The 20,680-nt window shown below is 44.8% G+C and overlaps 1 protein-coding gene and 1 non-coding gene across 3 annotated transcripts; both read right to left on the bottom strand.

Annotated features, from left to right (window-relative positions):
• Positions 1-7: 7 nt before the first annotated feature.
• Positions 8-19,376, bottom strand: LOC138953684 (acyl-coenzyme A amino acid N-acyltransferase 1-like). Of its 2 annotated transcripts, none has more exons than XM_070325578.1 (9): positions 19,248-19,376; positions 15,153-15,443; positions 13,727-13,996; positions 13,243-13,412; positions 10,435-10,548; positions 9,897-9,988; positions 1,877-1,961; positions 852-1,053; positions 8-638 (listed from the first exon to the last, which is right to left on the bottom strand). In XM_070325578.1, exons 1-9 carry the CDS (start codon positions 19,249-19,251, stop codon positions 538-540), a joined length of 1,329 nt encoding a protein of 442 aa, XP_070181679.1. In that variant the 5' UTR covers positions 19,252-19,376; the 3' UTR covers positions 8-537. The 2 variants fall into 2 exon arrangements, with proteins under 2 accessions (XP_070181679.1, XP_070181680.1); XM_070325579.1 differs by lacking the exon at positions 9,897-9,988 and adding an exon at positions 9,759-9,847.
• On the bottom strand, positions 14,440-14,512 carry Trnam-cau (transfer RNA methionine (anticodon CAU)). The gene has a single exon. It is a non-coding gene; the product is annotated as a tRNA-Met (tRNA).
• Positions 19,377-20,680: the final 1,304 nt, after the last annotated feature.

Here is a 20,680-nt window from a genome sequence, read left to right as displayed (position 1 = left end):
AAACAAATTCTCTGTTTAATCCACTTTCTTTATATAATATTTAAAAATGTTAAATGGCATCGAACCACACTCAAACCTACTTTTTTTGTACATGTACACATCATTTTCGTCATATTTCTTTACCATAATATGAAAGGAATCAGTGCTCTTTATATCACAATTACTTCTTCTACTGTCTGGGAAAAGTTTCCCTCAAACACTGAAACAGTAGGACACGTTTATCATATTCAAATCTCAAAAGATTTTCATTTTCATGCTTTAAATTTTGCATGCATGTGATTTTTCCTTTGGATACAGATACACTGCTTAATAGTTAATACTGTACGAAGGCAAGAACTGTTTACGCAACTGAAGTTTACTTATACAGTGAACCCCCAACCAATTTACTCCCAATTTAAAACTTCCCTTGTAAGACTTAGGTGGTCTTAAATGGGGGGTTCCACTGTATTTTCTTTGAAAGCTCTTGACTAACTTGCATCACATATCAACAGATAATCTCACAGTCATCAGAAAGTTTCTTGGAGGGGTATAAATACATCAAGACAAATGTGTTTTGAGAAATTTCAGTATTCTGTTCCATGAATCCTCCTGTGCAACAGCATGGTCTGATGGATTGCCTCCCCATAAAAAGTCCATTCCTGTAACATAGAAGTTGATCTGCACTATTGCTGAGAAAAAAATTGACGTTGCCAACACAAATGTTAAAACCAAAACATGATCAGAACACTGCAGCAGCAATTATTCACATTTTAACTCTGACACACACACATACGAATCAGTGCATCATTTCCTGCGTTCAGTTCTGCACTCAACACAAAATGCATCTCAACCAAAAAATCGCCTGAACATACCAAAAGTGGGGTTCACACAATAACGACAGTGGGGACTGTAGGGGGGCTCCAACAAGTGACCTGCCCCTGGGTAGTGCATGACCTCCAGCAGGTGGCGCTTGTCGTCAGGGTACAGATTGTACAGGACGTCTGCCAGCTTGGGATCTACCTGGTTATCGTCATCAGACTGAAGGACAAGAACGTGGGCTGAGCTCTCCCAAACCTGTGGAGCAGACATGGAAATGCACCTCACTTTACCAAGCTGGGGCAAGCAAACCTCCTTGTTGGAAAGTGTATTGGGTAAGATTAAGAATCTTGCAAAGCTGGATGTGTTCGAATGTTGACTAGTAAGAATCTTTACATGCAATTTCAAGAAATGATTATCACAAAACTGGGGACAAAATGAGTCGCTGACCATCTGGCAATGTTGTGTACATTTTAAGGATCAAACTGATTGAGTCTTTTCAATATTTCCTAATGTAAGCTATTCTTGCTGACCAAGGAAATATTTCAACTATTTCATGTTTGATGTTGTCATAGGAATAATCTAAGCAGAGATGATTCCAACCATGGACCGATTATCACTCCTTGCACATAACTAATGTTTGAGAGTCGTCCACAAACAGATTTCTTTGAATGTTGTACAAGCAACACGTAAATCCTTTACGCCCCTCGGAAACGGAGTAGTATAACTGCCCAAAACGGTGGGGGGAAAAGGCGGTCATATATATATGTGAAAGCCTACTAGTACAAAATAAGGACTGCACGTAGGAGAGTGGCAGCTCACAAACCCAGGAGAATAGGTCTATAGGCCAATGTAAGAAGGATTGTCATGTAACATGCAAAACGGGGGTGCTTTTAATGTCTTTTCAAATCGCATATTTCTTCTCTACCCAAATGGCTTTTTGAATGTATGCACAGTTTGTCAAAAGAGACACAGTAACTTGTTATGCTATTTCTGCTTCCATGAATGAAATTACTGAGCAGAATTTTCACATTCATTTCTAAGCAGCAAGAAGAGCTGCATCTGCAATCGGTTCACTCACTGGGATGAAACTGTCTGTAGTGTGAGGAAAACAGTCTCTGATTGAAAGGCCTTCTTCTGTAGGAACTGCAAAATTTAGATCCAATCTGAAAACGAAAGACAGAGAAAAACAAGGCATGAAAAAGAAGACACAGACCTGGGAACCCCTGTTTTGCACTTGGAGAATTCTCAAACAAACTTGGTGTATTTTCAGAAAAATATGCGTATTCAAAACAGCATTAACTTGAACATCCATGATTCAAACATGTTTCACACACGTCCGTTACTATGTTAATTACATTTATCAAAACGTTTAAAACAAATGCTTCTTCCAATGTTTACTAACAAAAACTGTAATCATGTGTCAACATACTGGATTGGCTTTGGGATGCGCTTGTGAAGAAAAGTAGTCTAGGAATATTTGTCCTCGTATTTTTTCCCACTTACTGTACTTCTCGTATCCTAGACAATCATTTGACAGATGAATTTGAAATTTGTTTATTATCAAAAACATGTGGACACCACTGTCTCCAAGCAAACGAAAATGTGATCATGCGTCCTGGCACACTCTAAGTCAGAATATGTACCTGGATTGGATTGGTGTGTGATCACTTGCCTCCACAGATTGTGTTTTTGACAGGGAAGACATTACGGACAATTATTGTTTAAATTTCGTCATTCATTTACCTGAACTAACTCGAAAATTGTATAAGTAAATTTTCATTTCATTAATATACTTACCCGAATCACATATAGCATTGACACAGTCTGAGATGCTAAGGTCTGAAAACGCTTACCCCTCTAACATTTTTAAAGGGAAGCAACCCCATCACCAAAAGAGCTAAAAATAGGCATGGTAAAGAGCACATACTTTGGGAGTTACCTCCCATTGGTGTGTACTACGTCACTACCTCTATCACCACGTGGCTAGAATCATACGACTTTAAAGAAACTAAAAAACCATACGCGGGGCAGGTGGGAGGGCACACACTATGTGATTCGGGTAAGTATATTAATCAAATGAAAATTTATTTATTAAATTACATATTCTTACTCCGAATCACATATTGCAGATAGCTTTAACAAGGCGGTGGGAAAGAAAAACTTTCAAACTCACTCTCAAATCCTTGCCAGAAACTGGCCAGCTGCAATCAATGCAGGAAGTCCACGGGAGCCATCTTGACGGAGAGCCGAGACGCCCCGAAGATAATAGTATATAAAAACATCTTCAGATCGCCAAAATGCTGTGGACAGCACCTCATCTAGCCTCTTAGAGCGCAAGACGGCTAAAGATGATGCCCAAGCCCTTGTCTCATGGGCTCGGGCTGAGTCCAGGGGAAAGGCAGGCTGCGCCCCCCCCCTCCCCCTTTGTTCAAGTGGCTCCACCCATAAGCTTGTCTGATGAGGGAAGACACCGTGCCGTCCGACTCATACGAGATATCCTCTGGAATTCCAGAGAGGGCGTGAATTTCACTACCTCTACGGGCTGTTGCTAAACAGTAACAGAAAAAGAGTTTTCTGTGTCAGATTGGAAAGGCTAGCGTCGCTCAAAGGTTCGAATTCGGCTGAACGCAAGAATTCCAACACGAGAAAGAGATCCCACTTAGGAGTGGGAGAGCGAGATCTAGCCTCCTTAAGGGCTGCGCCCTTAATGACTGCCGTAATGACTCCGCTGACGCTAATGGAACGTCCAATCTGTTTAAGAGTAGCTGAGATAGCTGATCTCCGTACCCTCAGAGAGGAAGCGGAAGCTCCCTGGGAGGACAAGAAGGAAAGATGGTTCGCAACTTGCGAGGAGCAACCAAGTTCAATCCACGAGCAGAACACCAGGCGGCCCAGGCCCTCCAGTGTAAAGCATAGACAGACGAAGTAGACACTCTGTGTGAGCGACAGACTAAGTCCATCGTCAATTCTGATGCTCCAGCACGCATCAGTGAGCCCCAAACAACCTCCACACGTGAAGCTTGAGCAACTGGGGCTCTTCGTGTGGAATGCCTGTTCGAGGCTGCACCAGCTCCCCTCTCACTAGTGAGAGAGGAATGGGAGGACCGTGAGCGAGCCTGAGCAGGTCCGGGAATCAGGCCTGCGAAGGCCAAAGGGGGGCAACCAACAGAAGGGTCGGCCCCTCCAACTCCGCCTTTCTGATTACTCTGCCGAGTAACGGAAACGGCGGGAAGGCGTACGCCTCCAGACCCGTCCAGGGAAAGTCCAAAGCGTTTGTCTGCCATGTCTGAGGATCCGGGAACGGCGAGGCAAAGACCGGAAGCCTCTTTGAGAACCTTGTGGCAAAAAGGTCTACCAGAGGCTTTTGGACCTGGGCCCAAAGGCGAAGCAGTGCCCCGTGAGTGATCGTCCACTCCGACTGAAGCACCCTGTCTGAGCGGCTGGGCGCGTCCACCAGAGTGTTCAGGCTCCCTGGAAGGTACCTGGCTGAGATCGTGATATGGTGTTGCGCACACCACTTCAGGATCTCGCAGGCCCTGTTTGAGAGACGGGGACCGCGAACCGCGGAAGTCGTTTATTCCATCCGCCATCTCAGTTCTCAATGATACCACTTAGTGCATGCATGTGAAACTGAAAAATGTACAATGGTGTTTTCCTCAGAGCTAGCTAGGAATGCATTGTACTCTAATGTTGTCATGTTATTGTTGTGTTTTTTATCTTCATGTTTTAAAATTATCTCCACAACTTATAAAGTATACTTTTACACTAGAATTATGTTTAAACAAATCAAGTATGTATGTTTAATATTATTCTTATGAAGTTTTTTTACAACTATTTAGAATAGAACAGGATGGATGTTTTGAATGTCAATCACTGGGAGCAGTCAGAAGAGTAAGAATTCTGTTTTGTTCTCACTATCATTTGCTTATGAAGATCATGATGTTGTTCCATTGCTTAGTCAGTCCTAGAAATAATGTCCTAGACCTGTCTTACCTTGCTGTTATTAGTATTTTTGCCCTCTTTCATTACGATGCTATGGTATTTCTGTGGGTCTCCACATGTGTTTGTTTATAAGGCGGAAGTGACCTCCCCTTGTACACAATAGGCCCTCAGAGGAAGCCTACGGACAGACTAGAATAGAACATGCACATAACACAGAAGGTCTGCACAGCACACTCACACACAGCAATACAGCACACCGTCTTGTACCTCCTTCTGCCCTGCCGAAGTCGGGGTATCCTTTTTAATCCACCGAACAATTAATATCCACAGCCATGTGTGTCTCCTGCCTCCGAACACACACGCTACAGAGCTCGACTCGATGTGCGCAGTTTCGTATAAAAATTATTTTCCAAATTTCCCCACTGTGTTTTATAAAATAATCATATTATGAAAGCACATACATTCTTATCTTAGTTGTTATGTATTCATTGTTAGAAAACATCGGCATTATTCATGTTTTACTTTAAACGCAATCATTGTTATTTATAGATCACAGGCACTTGATGTAAGTAGGTCACACACGTGTAAATGTTGTGCCCAGTCCTTGTTTTTGTTTCTGTTATTATTTTAGTTAGCAGGTCTAGTTGAGCACGTATTAAGTATCATGTACCCACTACTAGTCATTGTGCATTTTAGTTAATGGACTGATGATGTCATTTGTATGGAGTCGACGCACGTGCGAGGATATGTATGTGTGGGAGGGGGGGGGGGGGGGGGGGCGCGGGAGATGGAAGCTTGCTGTATGTTATGTAATGTATATATTGTGTGTGATACGTGGAAATGTGATACTATTTATTTGCATGTATGATACAGGTACAAATGTGATAATTGTAGGCTTATACTAGTGATTACTGTGTGTGATACATGAAATGTGATATGAATGCTGTTTTTATATGTTATACTCTTACTTTCTCCCAAGCGCAAGACAAATTCTTCTATGAAAATTGAAGCCAATAAAATTTGAGTTGAGTTGAGTTGAGTTGAACCTCCTTGCTTGTTAAGATAAGCTGCCACTGTCGTGTTGTCTGTAAACAGACAAACATGCTTGGCATGAAGGGAGGGAAGAAACTCGACCAGAGCTAGAGCCACAGCTTCTAGCTCCAGCAAGTTAATGTGCCACAGGCTCTGTTCCGCCGACCACAGACCTGACGTTGTAAGTAGGTCCGTGTGTGCCCCCCACCCCAGCAAGGACGCATCCGTGAAGAGGTCCATGTCTGGGGGAGGCAATCGGCACTCCTCTGCAGACCCATTCCGTGTCTAACCACCGAAGGGTCGTGGACTGAAACCATCCCTGAAGAGGGACAAGGGCGTTCCAGTCCACTCGAGGAGAGTCCACATACGATTTCAGTGCCAACTGAAAAAGCCGTTTGTGGACCCTGCCCAGAGGAACCAAGAGAGCCATGGACTCCATCAGCCCCAAGATGGAGGCGAGCGTCCGGAGGGAAGCCCTCAGGAGAGGCAAAGTGGAGCGAATTGAGAGCTTGGAGCTTGTCCACCCTCCTCTGGGAGGGTTGGACAGTCCAAGAGACCGTGTCGAAAGACATCCCTAGATAGGTGAATGTCTGGGACGGAATCAACTCCGACTTTGATCGGTTGATTGAGAAACCCAACAAGTTGGCTTCTCGAAGAGCCGACTGGGTATGCTAGAGCAGCCTGCTTGGGATTGGTTCAGAATGAGCCAATCGTCCAGATACACCTGCAGTCGAATACCCTGCGACCTCACCAGTGCGCAGAACTGTCTCACCACCATGGTAAAAATCCACGGAGCGAGAGACAGCCCGAAGGGGAGTGCGCGGAACTGGTAGATCTGATCGCCCCACCGGAAAAGAAGCCATTTCCGGTCGGCCGGATGCATAAGAATGTGGAAATATGCATCTGTCAGATCGATCGAGGTCGCCCAGTCTCCTGGACGGAGAGAGTCTCTGACCGAGGCTGGCGTCTCCATTTTGAATTTTATCTCTCTCAAGAAAGTGTTGAGATGGGATAAATCCAAAACAGGATGCCATGCTCCTGAAGCCTTGGGAACGGCGAAAAGACGCCCGTAAAATCCCAGGGAGCTGTGATCTAGGACCCTCTCCACCGCGCCCTTCTGTACCAGGGAGGCAATTTCCGCCTGAAGAACGGACCTTGCTTCCTGTGAGAAGGGGGGGCTTGAAGACCGGCGGACGCCGGGAAAGAGATGCCTTTTCCTCCTGCCAGAGCAGTCGGAAGCCCGACCTCACCACTCCCACAATCCATTGCCTGTCTACAGAGACCATCCAATGCGAAAGTGCCCGGGAGGGGCCTCCCGCCATCACCAAGGTGGAGGGCGGAAGGGGGGTGAGATCGGGAGCACTTCATTGGGGGTGGGGCTTGCTGCTAGAGCCGCCCCGCCCCCTTCCCAAAGCAGTTCTTTTCTTCGAACCACGAGAAACCTGCTGAGCTGGCCGTTTGGATGCAGGTTTGGGATGAGCAGAAGACTGAGCCTGCTTTTGCTGAGTAGGCTTAGTCTGTCTGATCCCCTGCAGAGTAAAGTCAGAGAACTGTTGGTCCCTATTTGACTGGATCTCCTTGTGTCGAGCGTCAAGCGCCATATGACCAAAGAGAGACCCCTCTGCGACCGGAGACACTCTCAACGTGTCTCTGGTAACCTGATCCGTAAACTGCGAGTGCGAGAGGAACAAATCCCTCCTGCACATGACTGCGTGAGCATAATGCAGGGAGGATAGTCGCATCTGCTCTTCATTCACCTTAGCAAGGGCTGCAAGAAGAGTAGACATCATCAGCATCCTGATTCTCACTGAGTGAGAACGGATCAAGACTCTCGGTCAGAGACCGAGAAAGCGTCCTGATGATCGTCTCAGAAACAGATGCTAGTTCCAGGAGCTGACGTCCTATCTCCTCTGATGCGAGAAGGGTGTGTTCTGTTACCGTCACACCCGAATCACGCTTCAATGGTTTGACCAACAGAGGAAGCAATTCCTACGACACCTGTAAGGTTGCGCGCGGAAGAGCGAAGGACGAAAGCAAGTTCCGACCGGATCTGTTCAAGTTGAACTTCCTATGCCTCGAAGGAACAATGGTAGAGGCTTGAGACTCCGAAGCCAGCCAAGGCTGAGCCTGTTCCGGAACTGGCCCATAAGGAATCAGAAGAGGAACTGGGGCAGAGGGAATACCACTTCCGGGTTGTGATGGCTTAGCCAAAACATGCGCAAGATGGTAGGCCACAGAAGGAGACTCTTTGAACCGGAAGCAGGAATCCTCCTCCTTCGCGGGACGAAAGTCAGACATAGCTGAAGGGGCAACCGAAGCGGAAGCCGCCAAAGCTGATGCACCTTCCGGAAAATAACGGGATGTCACCTCCGCCGCGGCTTCAAGTGCAGCCTTGAGCCTAGACGGGAATCCCGACCGTGTCTCCTCACTAGCAACAGACTGACCGTCAGAGTAGTTGAGCGAAGGACACTGACCGAAGTCACCGGTGGCGGAAGGGTGTGCGGGATAACCGGAAACCGGAAACCCGTGTACCCGGAAATCATCTTGACTCATCCCTTGACTGACATGAGAGAAAGGGTAAGTCGTGTGACCATCCGAAGCCACCCCACCCACAGAGTGAAGCAACGACTGCCCCGGCCGAGGCACTGCATGCCCGAAAGCAGGCCGCTGTTGCTCACTCACCGGCATCCGTCCGGAAGTGCCAGGAAGAGGAACAGCGCATCCGTCCGAAGCCGGAAATGCAACCGACGAAGCCGCACAATGCGGAAACGAGGGCTGCGTAGACTGAGGCCGGAAGCCATAAAGCCCGGAGGCCAGTCTTCGGTCAACCCCAGCACCGACCTCGGAGTGAACGAGTGGTGGGGGACCTATGCTTCCGGTGGGAACTGGAAGTGCAGCAGCCGAGACCGGCTGCCGCCCTTGTTCTGAAACGCCCGAGCACGCGTAGAGCATCGGGGGAGACAAAACAGAAGAATGCAAGTTGTGAAAGTGCCCCAGAGAACTGTCTCCCAAAAGGGAGTGTCCGGTCGCCTCACGAGGGCTGTTGGACCAGTTCAACTTACCGGCAGTGCCGCCCGCGGCGCCAGAAACCGAAAAGACAGGAAACTGCTCCCTGGAACCGGAAGCTGAAAGTGCCGACAAAGAAGCCAAGGACCGCACATCCCCCACGGACGGAGGAAGCACGCCGCTGGTGGATGGCGTGGAACGCTGCATCTCCTCTTTAACCATGCTACGAATCTCTGGAACCAAAGATTTAAGAAGAGAAAACACCAGAGCACCCTGCTCCGATGCCAACACAGAGGGAGAGGCAGAAACAAACGAAGTGTCCGACTGAGAGCCAGACGCAAGTGCGTTAAAAGCAGAAATAGGCACAGTCAAAACCGTGTTGCGAGCTTCATCAGAAACAACTATCACTGGTGGTTTGGAAGAAAAAGACGACTTAGGCTTAACTTTGCCCTTAACGTCGGCTTTACCCCGTTTTTTATCCGAGTTGGTCAGCATGGCTGACTCACAACAAAAATGCCGTCAAACCACAAAAGTTACTGAAAAACACAAGTCCAAAATGGACAGAAAGTCAGCAACTACAACGCAAAAATTCCTGTCAATAAAACGACAAAAGGAACGAGCTCACCAACTACAGAAGCCAGCAAGCAAAGTAGACGTGGCCGGCAGGTGTCAACCAACACAAGAGTCGGCCATGGGAGTGCCAAAATCAAACGACCTTCTCTCAAGAGGCTGAAAAAGTCGTATGATTGTAGCCACGTGGTGATAGAGGTAGTGACGTAGTACACACCAAAGGGAGGTAACTCCCAGAGTATGTGCTCATTACCAGGGCTATTTTTAGCTCTTTTGGTGATGGGGTTGCTTCCCTTTAAAAATGTTAGACGGGTAAGCGTTTTCAGAACTTAGCATCTCAGACTGTGTCAATGCTATATGTGATTCGGAGTAAGAATATGTAATTTAATTTATAATTCTGCTGTACTTACATAATTCCCTTTCTGAACAGGCGTCCTTTCCAGTGCAGATTGTACAGACAGTAAAACGGTGGACTGTTTATGTGTATGGCCGCTTTGGTCTGAAAGATCGCATACAAATGTTAACCATGAAGGAAAAGATCAACTCACTTAATTCCTTTCCTGACAAGTGTTCCATCCTTTCGACAGAGGTCGTACAGCCAATAGAAAGGTGGCCCGTTTATGAATACCACTGTCTTTACCTGAAAATTTACAATGTTTACCTTTAATATCAGGTTCCTTTCGAGAAACTATCAGAAACGTGTGGATGAGACTTCAACATACATTTCTCCCTGACAGCTTCTCTATTAAATGGCTTCCCCGGATGTCAAACTACAATGGCAGGGAGAAAAGACCATAGAACATTGAAAAAGTAAAAAAAAAAAAAAAAATAACCCTCCCCCAACCATCACCCCTACCACATCCAAACAAAATGATTGCTTTGTTGTCTGTATGGTTCCTGAAATATACAGCAGTTGCACTTATTTTTAATCTGATAATCTGAACATTGCCAGTAAGTCAGAGAAGATTCACACACACACACACACACACACACACACACACACACACACACACACACACGCGCGTACATGCACACAAACACATTCGATTTTGTAGCAGATACAAATGGTTGAAAGTCTTCTCGTACCTGAGGACACATCCACGCCATCAGCAGTGCAAACTGAGCACCTGTTGACACGGCAACGACACCTATCCCATCGTCCTTCACAGCGCTGTGAGAACTGAACCATGACACAGCTTCCTGCAATAAATTGAATCACATCAAAAATAATGAAATCTGCTGATACTGCTTTAACTCTTAACATTCAAATGTCTCGAGGAGGACTTTGCTGTAGTATCATTGCTTAAAGGCACAGTAAGCCTCCCGTAAACCATCACAGATACTGTCAGGCTTTTACACACAGTACAAACACCCTTTAATTTGAACGCTCACCAAACAGGAACATCCTAGGTGCCCTACGTAAAGAGCGAGCAATTTTCAAAGAATTTATTTTTGCGTGGTTTATCTTACCCCTGAGCCATCGTGAACCTGTGTGATCCAGTTTCCCTTTTTCACAATGCAGTCGTCAGTTTGTAATTTGAATGCGGCTCGCTGTGAGCTTATCTGCAATAGCACGTTATTATGTACCTCTGACTTTTCACGAAACATGCTAAATTTATATTTTTGTCCCCAGAATTAGTATCTATTTGGGACATAACGTGATTGTATGCTAGGCTTCACGAAACAAACGAATGTGGTTCATCAGAACTCTAGCGATGGCATTTGACTGCCTATAAACCGCCGTCTGCCACGAAAACCCCGACCTTGCGTGACCCTGCTTCCGGGCTTTTCTTTTTCCAAACTTTCAAAACTTCGAATTGTACTGATCTTGTCTTGATGAAAAAAGAATTCTTTTATGATTTAACTCTTACCAGTTCGGGGGTTTTAGGGCATATTTTACAGTGCTGTTGGTGCCTACTTGCCGAGTGGCTATCTGGGGTCATATTCTAAATGAAATATAGAAAGTTAAATATCAAATGAAAGGAAAATGAATAAGCTTTTCATATTTGCAAAGAGAATTGTGCTATCTTTAAAGGTAAAAAATGTTATGGGGGTGACAACATGATTTTTGTTGAAATTTGTACGCCCATTTTTTGGAACACGTGACAAGCACAAAGAAGACATTTTTTTGTGTTCAGTTTATTTTAGATATGCTGCTAACTAGTCTGTTTGGGAATTCATTTTACGTAACATAGCAAAGTTTTATTGAGTTTTGCTGATAAACAAAAAAGTTATTGTCACCTGAATACCCCCACCCAAATTTCAAAGTTGGACGTTTCATGACATACGCATGCTTAAGGCACACAAAAAAATAGTCTGTTTACGGTATCCCGACCGACCCTATTTTTTCTCGCGACCCTAGACTTTTTTTTGGCATTTGGGGAGGAAAAAAAAAAATAATAAATAAAATTTTTTGGCAGAATAATTTTCAAAGAATTTATTTTCGTGGACTTAGCCTCAACAGCAATGGCGCCTCGTTTTGGTGCTGGACGGCTGTTATGAATACCGGAATTCACGCCCGGACAGTAAGCCTCCCCTAAACCATCACAGATACTGTCAGGCTTTTACACACAGTACAAACACCCTTCCATTTGAACGCTCACCAAACGGGAACATCCTAGGTGCCCTACGTAAAGAGCGAGCAATTTTTAAAGAATTAATTTTGCAGATTGTCTCGAACACTTTTTGGACCCATCCTGAACTCAGGTCAAACATGAATTACTTCCCTTCGGGTCTCATCCTATCGATGTGACGGGTGCTGTGGCGGGGTGGTAAGACGTCGGCCTCGTAATCGGAAGGTCGAGGGTTCGAATCCCGGCCGCGGCCGCCTGGTGGGTTAAGAGTGGGGATTTTTCCGATCTCCCAGGTCAACTTGTGTGCAGACCTGCTAGTGACTTATCCCCCTTCGTGTGTACACGCAACCACAAGACCAAGTGCGCACGGAAAAGATCCTGTAATCCATGTCAGAGTTCGGTGGGTTATGGAAACACGAAAATACCCAGCATGCTTCCTCCGAAAGCGGCGTGTGGCTGCCTAAATGGCGGGGTAAAAACGGTCATACACGTAAAATTCCACTCGTGTAAAAACACGAGTGTACATGGGAGTTTCAGCCCACGAACGCAGAAGATTGTATCAATGTAAACTGGCGATAGCCGTGAATCGATGATTATCAAAATGTTTTTGGACCGTGGTGCGTTTTTGCGCTAGACCTAACTTTTAAAATCTAAATAATAAATTGACAGCTTGTTACACAAACATTCTTTAATCATAAAAGAATTCTTTTTTCATCAAGACAAGATCAGTACAATTCGAAGTTGTGAAAGTTTGAAAAAAGAAAAGCCCGGAAGCAGGGTCACGCAAGGGTCGTAGCAGACGACGCCGGTTTGTCAGTGCATATCGCCGTTCCTCTCAACAGTCAAAAGCCATCGCTAGAGTTCTTGTGAACCACAGCCGTTTGTTTCGTGCATAAAAACGTGCTATTGTAAATAGTCGCATTCAAATAACTAACTGACGACTACATTGTGAAAAAGGGAAACTGGATCACACGGGTTCACGATGGCTCAGGGGTAAGATAAACCACGCAAAAATAAATTCTTTGAAAATTGCTCGCTCTTTACGCAGGGCACCTAGGATGTTCCCGTTTGGTGAGCGTTCAAATGGAAGGGTGTTTGTACTGTGTGTAAAAGCCTGACAGTATCTGTGATGGTTTACGGGAGGCTTACTGTGCCTTTAATTAATCTTTTATCCTGCCAGCAATAGAAAATATCCTGACTATATTGCAACTTATTTTGAGACATGCACATACAAAAGCTCAAAATACATGGTTGTTCATGTTGCTTAATTTTGCAATCAATTGAAGCAACTCAATTTATCCAGAAAGAAAAGAATGAACACCTCAAAATAGTCAAATGTGACATCCTCAAGTTTAGCTGGGAGGTCTTCATATTTGAAGAATGGCAGTGCCAGAACAGCAAAGCCATGCGATGCAAGTAGGGTAGCCCTGAGTTCCATCAATCCTCCCGCGGACCCAAACATGTCTATCACACCTGGATGGGGGCCCTCACCTGTGAGGAAATCAGATAAATGTTTGTTATTGAAATGTCTAGGTTTTATCAATGGAAAGTTTGCATGTTCCCTCTGCTTGTTTCCAGTCATTGTGTGTGTGTTAAATTTGTGTGTGTGTGTGCGTGTATGTGTGCATGTGTGCATAAGAATGCGCCTGTGTGTCTGTGAATAGTTATACAAATTGGCAAGTGGCAAGTTCCATGGTGTTACATGTTCAATTAGTCAATATAAAATTGTTGCGTCTCACACAGATTTCACAAAATGAAAAGAAAGAATGAAAGATATCCACTTCATCAATAAAGCTGCAACCTACCTGGAGGTAAGAAAAGAATCCCTCGCACATTTCCTTCTCTCACAGGTATTCGCCTGACATCTGCAGACTTTTTCAACCTGGTAACCGTGGTGGTGTAAACAGGCTTCACCTGTGTATCCGTGGCAACCAGTTCCCTAAGTGACAAGTGACCCAGGTAAACAGAGAGGTTGTACAGCACAGGCTCATCCCCATTCCTGACCACCATACGAATGTTTTGGGGGCCAGCTGGACTTGGCTTCAAGCTCCAGAATGGTCCCATGGGGTCAAGACCTGGAATGCAAAGAAAGATAGCCTTACAAACATGATTTTCAATAATCTCAATGGTTGTTCTGTGAATACAGTGGAACCCCCTCTTTAACTTAGTTTAAGACCTCCAAAAATCTGAGAAAAAATCAGGTTTTACAAGGCAGGAAGTCTTAACACGGAGGTACATTTACAGAGGTTATGAACAGAAAATCTCAGAGCAATTAAGGTCTTGATTTGTTTATTTGTTTGTTTAACGCCCAGCCGACCACGAAGGGCCATATCAGGGCGATGCTGCTTTGACATATAACGTGCGCCACACACAAGACAGAAGTCGCAGCACAGGCTTCATGTCTCACCCAGTCACATTATTCTGACACCGGACCAACCAGTCCTAGCACTAACCCCCATAATGCCAGACGCCAGGCGGAGCAGCCACTAGATTGTCAATTTTTTTAAAGTCTTAGGTATGACCCGGCCGGGGTTCGAACCCACGACCTCCCGATCATGGGGCGGACGCCTTACCACTAGGCCAACCGGGCCGGTATTAAGGTCTTGAAAAAGAGTCTTAAATTGAGTGGTCTTCAAAGGGGGGTTCCACTGTAATGAAGCATCATTTTTGCATTTGTTGTGCCTTCCATGCTATGCAGTGGATCCCTGCTACATGTACCCTCTTTTCAAGACTGAAGATTCGAGATTTTCTGTTGAAGAAATCTGTAAATCTACCTCCACTTTCAAGATGTACTCCCTACATTTTTAAGATCAGTTTTTTTTCAGAATGTGGAGGTTTTCAAAGGGGGTCCCACTGTAGTGCTAATTTGATATACTTTTCTGTCAACTAAAAAGCTGTTTACTTAAATGAAGTGTTTCACCCAGGTTTTCACATGAAAAGGCATAATTTATAGCCTTAGAACTGCAACAATTTCAAGACAAAGACAAATTGAAACAAATGAGTAATCAAAGAGAGGGAGTCTTTAAAATTAACTTACATGTGTTCTTTAAACAGAAATCTAAGAAGAAGAAGAAAACATAGTCTGAAAAGAAAGGGAAATGTATTGACTTCAGGTCAAGAAGTTTTCAGCACATATTTATTTACCTCCAACAGAATCATTGCATGAGAGTCGTGAACAGAATAGGATTAGTGCCTCAGAAAGAGACTAAACCTGCAGTATACTCCATTTACCTGTGTATGTCCCTCCTACAGACACATCTCTGTTGAGATCCAGATCTCCATCGTCACTAGTGACATAATGACTGCATGACTTGAACTCCACAGGTTTCCTTCGCCATTCCTGTTGAGTTGTTGCATGCAGTGTGACCTTGGTCTTGCTAGGCAGACCTTGAACCTTGATGTGAACTTTCTGGTCAAAGAGGCTGACCTTGGGCGTGACCTGAATGACCTCTGGCTGGGTTGAGAAGCTGTGAGGGTGTGCGCATCGCAGTATGATGGGCTGGAGCTGCTTCAGTCGACCAGCTGCAGCAGAACATACACTCTCTATCATGCAGAGATTTTGTTGCATGTTGACAGTCAAGAAAACACCAAAAACATAATTATTTCAAATCACTGAAAACTCTGTCACTTAACTCATTGTCTCCCAGGTACGAATATATCCGTACCCACTCATATGGCTCTATCTGACCAGCATATATCTGCTCAGACTGTTAGCTTCAGTCACTTCCTGTAACGTCCATCTAACGCCTGCATTACAGCGTGTTGATACACAGTTACTACAATTCTGAGTGACCTGCTGCAGCACAGCTGGTCTCGGCTAAAAAAAACTTGGTCAACATAGGTGGGGTAGAAAGGGTTAATAAAATATGCTTTCTTGTGGTGGAAAGGTTAAAATTGTCAAAACTTCTCTGGCCATTTCGGCAAATTTTCCACAAAAATAAGCAAGCAGCTACATCTCTGGTCATCCGTTCAATAATGTGACAGTGCCTCAGGTACTTTTCATTTAGACTATTTTGTCATAAGACAACTAGCAGAGTACATAAAATGTAACAAGAAGTGTCAGTTATTGTCAACACTTATAGTGGTGCAAGAAGCCATTGATCTCTGCTGAAAATTCAGCAAGGAAAGGATAAAACATATGATAATTAAGGGATCCGCATTCAACATTTAAGTATAAAAAAAAAAGATACACAAAGACAAAAATATATAACAAGAACATAGCTGACTATGCAGTACTCAGTCTCTATGAGGATTATTGAAAATGCGACAGCAAAAGCATACAAAACTTTGCCAGCCCGATGAATGTATTCTTTCACAGCCATATAATTTCATTTTCTTTACTTTATTTTATTAACCCCCTCGGAAATTCAGGTCGCTTCTTCCCAGTGGACTGCTAGCAGCAACAAGAGTCGTGCTACCCAGGGGTGTGCGTGTTTAGGTGTAATCAGTCACCTGCACCTATGGCAGAATGACTGCAGGACTTTTACGTGTAAATTAGGTGACAAGGGGATGGGACACGGATACAGTCTCTGAGCCTGCACATAAAGTTGACCCGCGTCCGTCCCGATCTGGATCGGGACCATAGGATCACAAGTCCACTGCTCTACCAACTGAGCTACTCGGCCCCCTATTGTAATTCCTAAGTTCTACAGTTACATTTTTCTAGAGTTTTGCTCAGATCAGGACAGCACAATTATTACAAAGGTATATAAACTCAGAGGCAAAAGAAACGCAAATGCTGCAGTGAAGATGGGTTACACATGAGTTTGAATGTCGATTTAATTATTTCGGGTTAACAATAACAAAGGAACGAATTGACCATTACAACAAGAGGCGAAGCCATCAAGGCTCACGTAAGAAATCGACAAACAGTAACACAAACTCAATCACTCCGTCACACATACACACACACACACACACAGAAAGAGCATAGGTGAAACTGTGCAAGAAAGCGAGACACTAGATCTAGATCTGTCTGTCTGCATGTAGCCTACTTACAGGGACACGACTGCCAACTAGTCTCGGCCCGCTCAAAATAATAATGACCGAGACTTTCAGTACTTCCTTCGCGTGACGTCTAACCCTCTTACGTCATAATGTGACGTCAATGTAATGTGACGTCTTCAAATGTTAGAGTTTCTACCACAGACATACACACGCACATACGCACGCACGCACAGACAGACAAAGTTACGATCGCATAGGCTACACTTACGTGAGCCAAAAACCATACGGAAAAGTGTATTGGGATGAGAACATGACGTGTCATGTTCCACTGAACACTGTTTGAAGACTGTTGAAAGTCAATAGCGTGTCGCTCCTCCCTGGGCGTTGATGACTGTGGCGCACCTCCGGTATATGGAGAGGACGAGGTGATTAATTTGCTGCTGAGGGACCTGAGCCCACACCTGGGTCACGGCAGCACGCAGTTCTGCTGCTGTGCGGGGTCTCCGGGCAAGGGCATTAATCCTTCTTTGCAAGATGTCCCAAAAGTGTTCGATTGGGTTGAGATCCGGAGTTCGAGCAGGATGAGGCAGAAGGTTCACGCTGTTGTGACGCAGGAAGTCCTGGGTAGAACGTGCAGTATGGGGACGGGCATTGTCTTGCTGGAACAGGCAGTTCCGGTGCCTCTGGAAAAATGGAACCACATAGTGACATAGGGACGCAGGACTTGATTGATGTAGCGGTCTGCATTGACACCATTCCCACGGCCTTGGCCGACGTTCTAAAAGACGACAAGCCTCACTCGCGGATTGACACCAATGGCGCCCCATATCATGACGCTGGCACCTCCCCATCGATCATGCTGCAGGATGTTATTGTTAGCAAACCGCTGTCCAGGTCTTCGCCAGATCCGGACACGCCCATCGCCAGGTTCCAGGCAAAAGCGCTTCTCGTCCGAAAAAAGGAACCCTCCGCCAGTCCCGATGGCGCCAGTGGGCATGCTGCTGGGCCCAGGCCAGACGATCCAGGCGATCCTGAGCTGTCAAGACAGGACGTCGAGCAGGACGCCGATTTACCAAGTTCTGCCCACCAAGGCGTCGGCGTACAGTTCTGGCACTGACGGGTTCTCCATGCACCCCGAATGTGTTACGGGCTCTGTTGGCGGCAGTTTCGAATGCATCTAGCTGGTGTTGATGGACAAGATGGCGATCTTGTCGGGCTGTTGTTACCCGGGGTCTGCCACGTCCTGGTAAGTCGCAGGTACTGTTAGTGACATGAAGACGTTGCTGCGGGCGATAAACCGTGGTGACATTTACTCCAAATGCCCTAGCAACTTGCTGAACTGATTGTCCGGCATCAATTCTCACGATCGCCTGTTGGTGCTGATCTGGTGATAGTCTCGGCATCGCGCCTGTGTCGCAGAAATGAATGTTGTAACAGTTTTGTGAGTATTGTACAGCTTGCCTGACCACTCTGAACACGAAAAGCTGCTTTTTCACACTGTGCATGTGCTGAAAGTGGTCCCCATGACGGTTTGGGATCCCCGTCAACAAGACCTCGCGTGTGACCCAGATAACGGCAAACACGGTTCTGACAAGATACGACCGCTAAAACAACACGTGCAGAACATGCTAGTATCATGATTTTATTTTTATTTCAAGTCCATAAAGGTTTAATTAACGCATCCTTTATTTGCGTTTCTTTTGCCTCCGAGTATATATATATATATATACGGCATGCATAACGGCACGTGTCCATGTTTACCCATACATTAATCTGTGGTGGCCGTGTTATTAACAAAAGTACATAACAACATCTTTATGTGAGCTTTGAAACAATTAGACTTTGACATGTGAACACTAGAATTAATTTTTGTGGGTGTCTATTTTAATTTTTAATTATTTTTTTTTTAAATGAGCTTTGAAACTGGAAGAAATAACAGCCAGGCCATGTTCTATTTTCCCAATGTCAGGGATAGTGCAATACTCTCTCATTTCACGGCCCTCATCCTGCTCACAGCTAGTGTTTTAAACGAAACCTTCAAACAACAACTTAATTGCATTGCACGTAATGTTATTGTTTTTGTTATCATAGTGTTTTGTTTAGCTAGAACAGGTATGATTTGGTAAGCCTTTTCAGATTATACCAAAGATCATGTGTACGTGTAAAAGAAAAAAGTCTGAAGTGACAACACCGAGCCCAGCTCGGATAATAAACCTTTGACCTTTTTCACGCATATTAGACCCAAGCTACGCAATCAATGCATGAGTCGATACGACACAAAACTCTGTGGGAAAACTTACTCAGTGTATCTGACACGTAAGAAAAACTTATGCACCATTAATCAACTTGCCTGATATCTACCTTTTCGCTGTCACTTACCCATTTTAAGAGTTTCAGACCCGTGGTTCCAAAGAGATCACACTGGTGGGAGTGGACAAACACTGTACATAAGGTAGTTTCTTTGGAGTGGACTCCAGAATTGGGAAGTGGCGGTGCTCTCCCTTGTTCATAAATAGTTATGGCACACCCAACAAGACAACATTTCTTCAAATTTTTGCTCCCCCAAGAACACACACAAACAAACAACTAAAGGCACAGTAAGCCTCCCGTAAACCATCACAGAGCTCCCCGAGCGTCTAAATACAGTACAAGCATACTTCCATTTGAACGCTCACCGAACGGGAACATCCTGGCTGCTTTCTGTCGAGCGTGAGACATTTTCCAAGAATTTATTTTCGTAGACTTGTTCCGTTAACAACAACGGCGCCTCGTTTTTGCGCTAGACCTAACTTTTAAAATCTAAATAATAAATTGACAGCTTGTTACACAAACATTCTTTAATCATAAAAGAATTCGTTTTTCATCAAGGAAGTTGTGAAAGTTTAAAAAAAGAAAAGCCCGGAAGCAGGGTCACGCAAGGGTCGTAGCAGACGACGGCCGGTTTATCAGTGCAAATCGCCGTTCCTCTCAACAGTCAAAAGCCATCGCTAGAGTTCTTGTGAACCACAGCCGTTGTTTCGTGCATAAAAAAAACGTGCTATTGTAGATAAGCTCACGTCGAGTCGCATTCAAATGACTAACTATGACGACTGCATTGTGAAAAGGGAAAACTGGATCACACGGGTTCACGATGGCTCAGGGGTAAGATAAACCACGCAAAAATAAATTCTTTGAAAATTGTTCGCTCTTTACGGAGGGCACCTAGGATGTTCTCAATTGGTGAGTGTTTAAATGAAAGGGTGTTTGTACTGTGTGTAAAAGCCTGACCGTATCTGTGATGGTTTACGGGAGGCTTACTCTGCCTTTAAACCAGGGACCTATATTTAGATATATTTTAATATACAGAATACAGAATACAGAATACAGTATTTATTGAGCCAAGTGACATTAAAAAAACATTTTAAGCACAAGGAATTTAGCGTAGTGTTGGTAAAATCACTCACACACACACACCCACACACACACTGACACACACACACACACGCCCACACATTCACTGACATACACACCAACACACACACGCCCACACTACAGCAGTCACGATCACACCATCACACGCAGGGCAGACATGAGGTAAAACAAATGACAATCAATATAGGTCTATGACTAAAAAAACACTGGTAATCTTGAACTTTAGCGTGTTAAATTCATAGCTCATAATTCAGAGGCATTTAAGTCTCCAAATTTGTAGAACCTGCACTTGTAATCATAACAAGTCATTTTAGATCCTTTTGAAGTTACGGAATGAACTCCGATGAACTGTACGAATGCATTTCGTTTACATGGGTCAAAGAAGGAATTATCCGTATGAG

The sequence above is a fragment of the Littorina saxatilis genome, linkage group LG17 (assembly GCF_037325665.1).
Source record: "Littorina saxatilis isolate snail1 linkage group LG17, US_GU_Lsax_2.0, whole genome shotgun sequence".
Lineage (NCBI taxonomy): Eukaryota > Metazoa > Mollusca > Gastropoda > Littorinimorpha > Littorinidae > Littorina > Littorina saxatilis.
The sequence above is the reverse complement of the archived record's forward strand: the minus strand, read 5'-3'. Positions and strand labels throughout refer to the sequence as shown.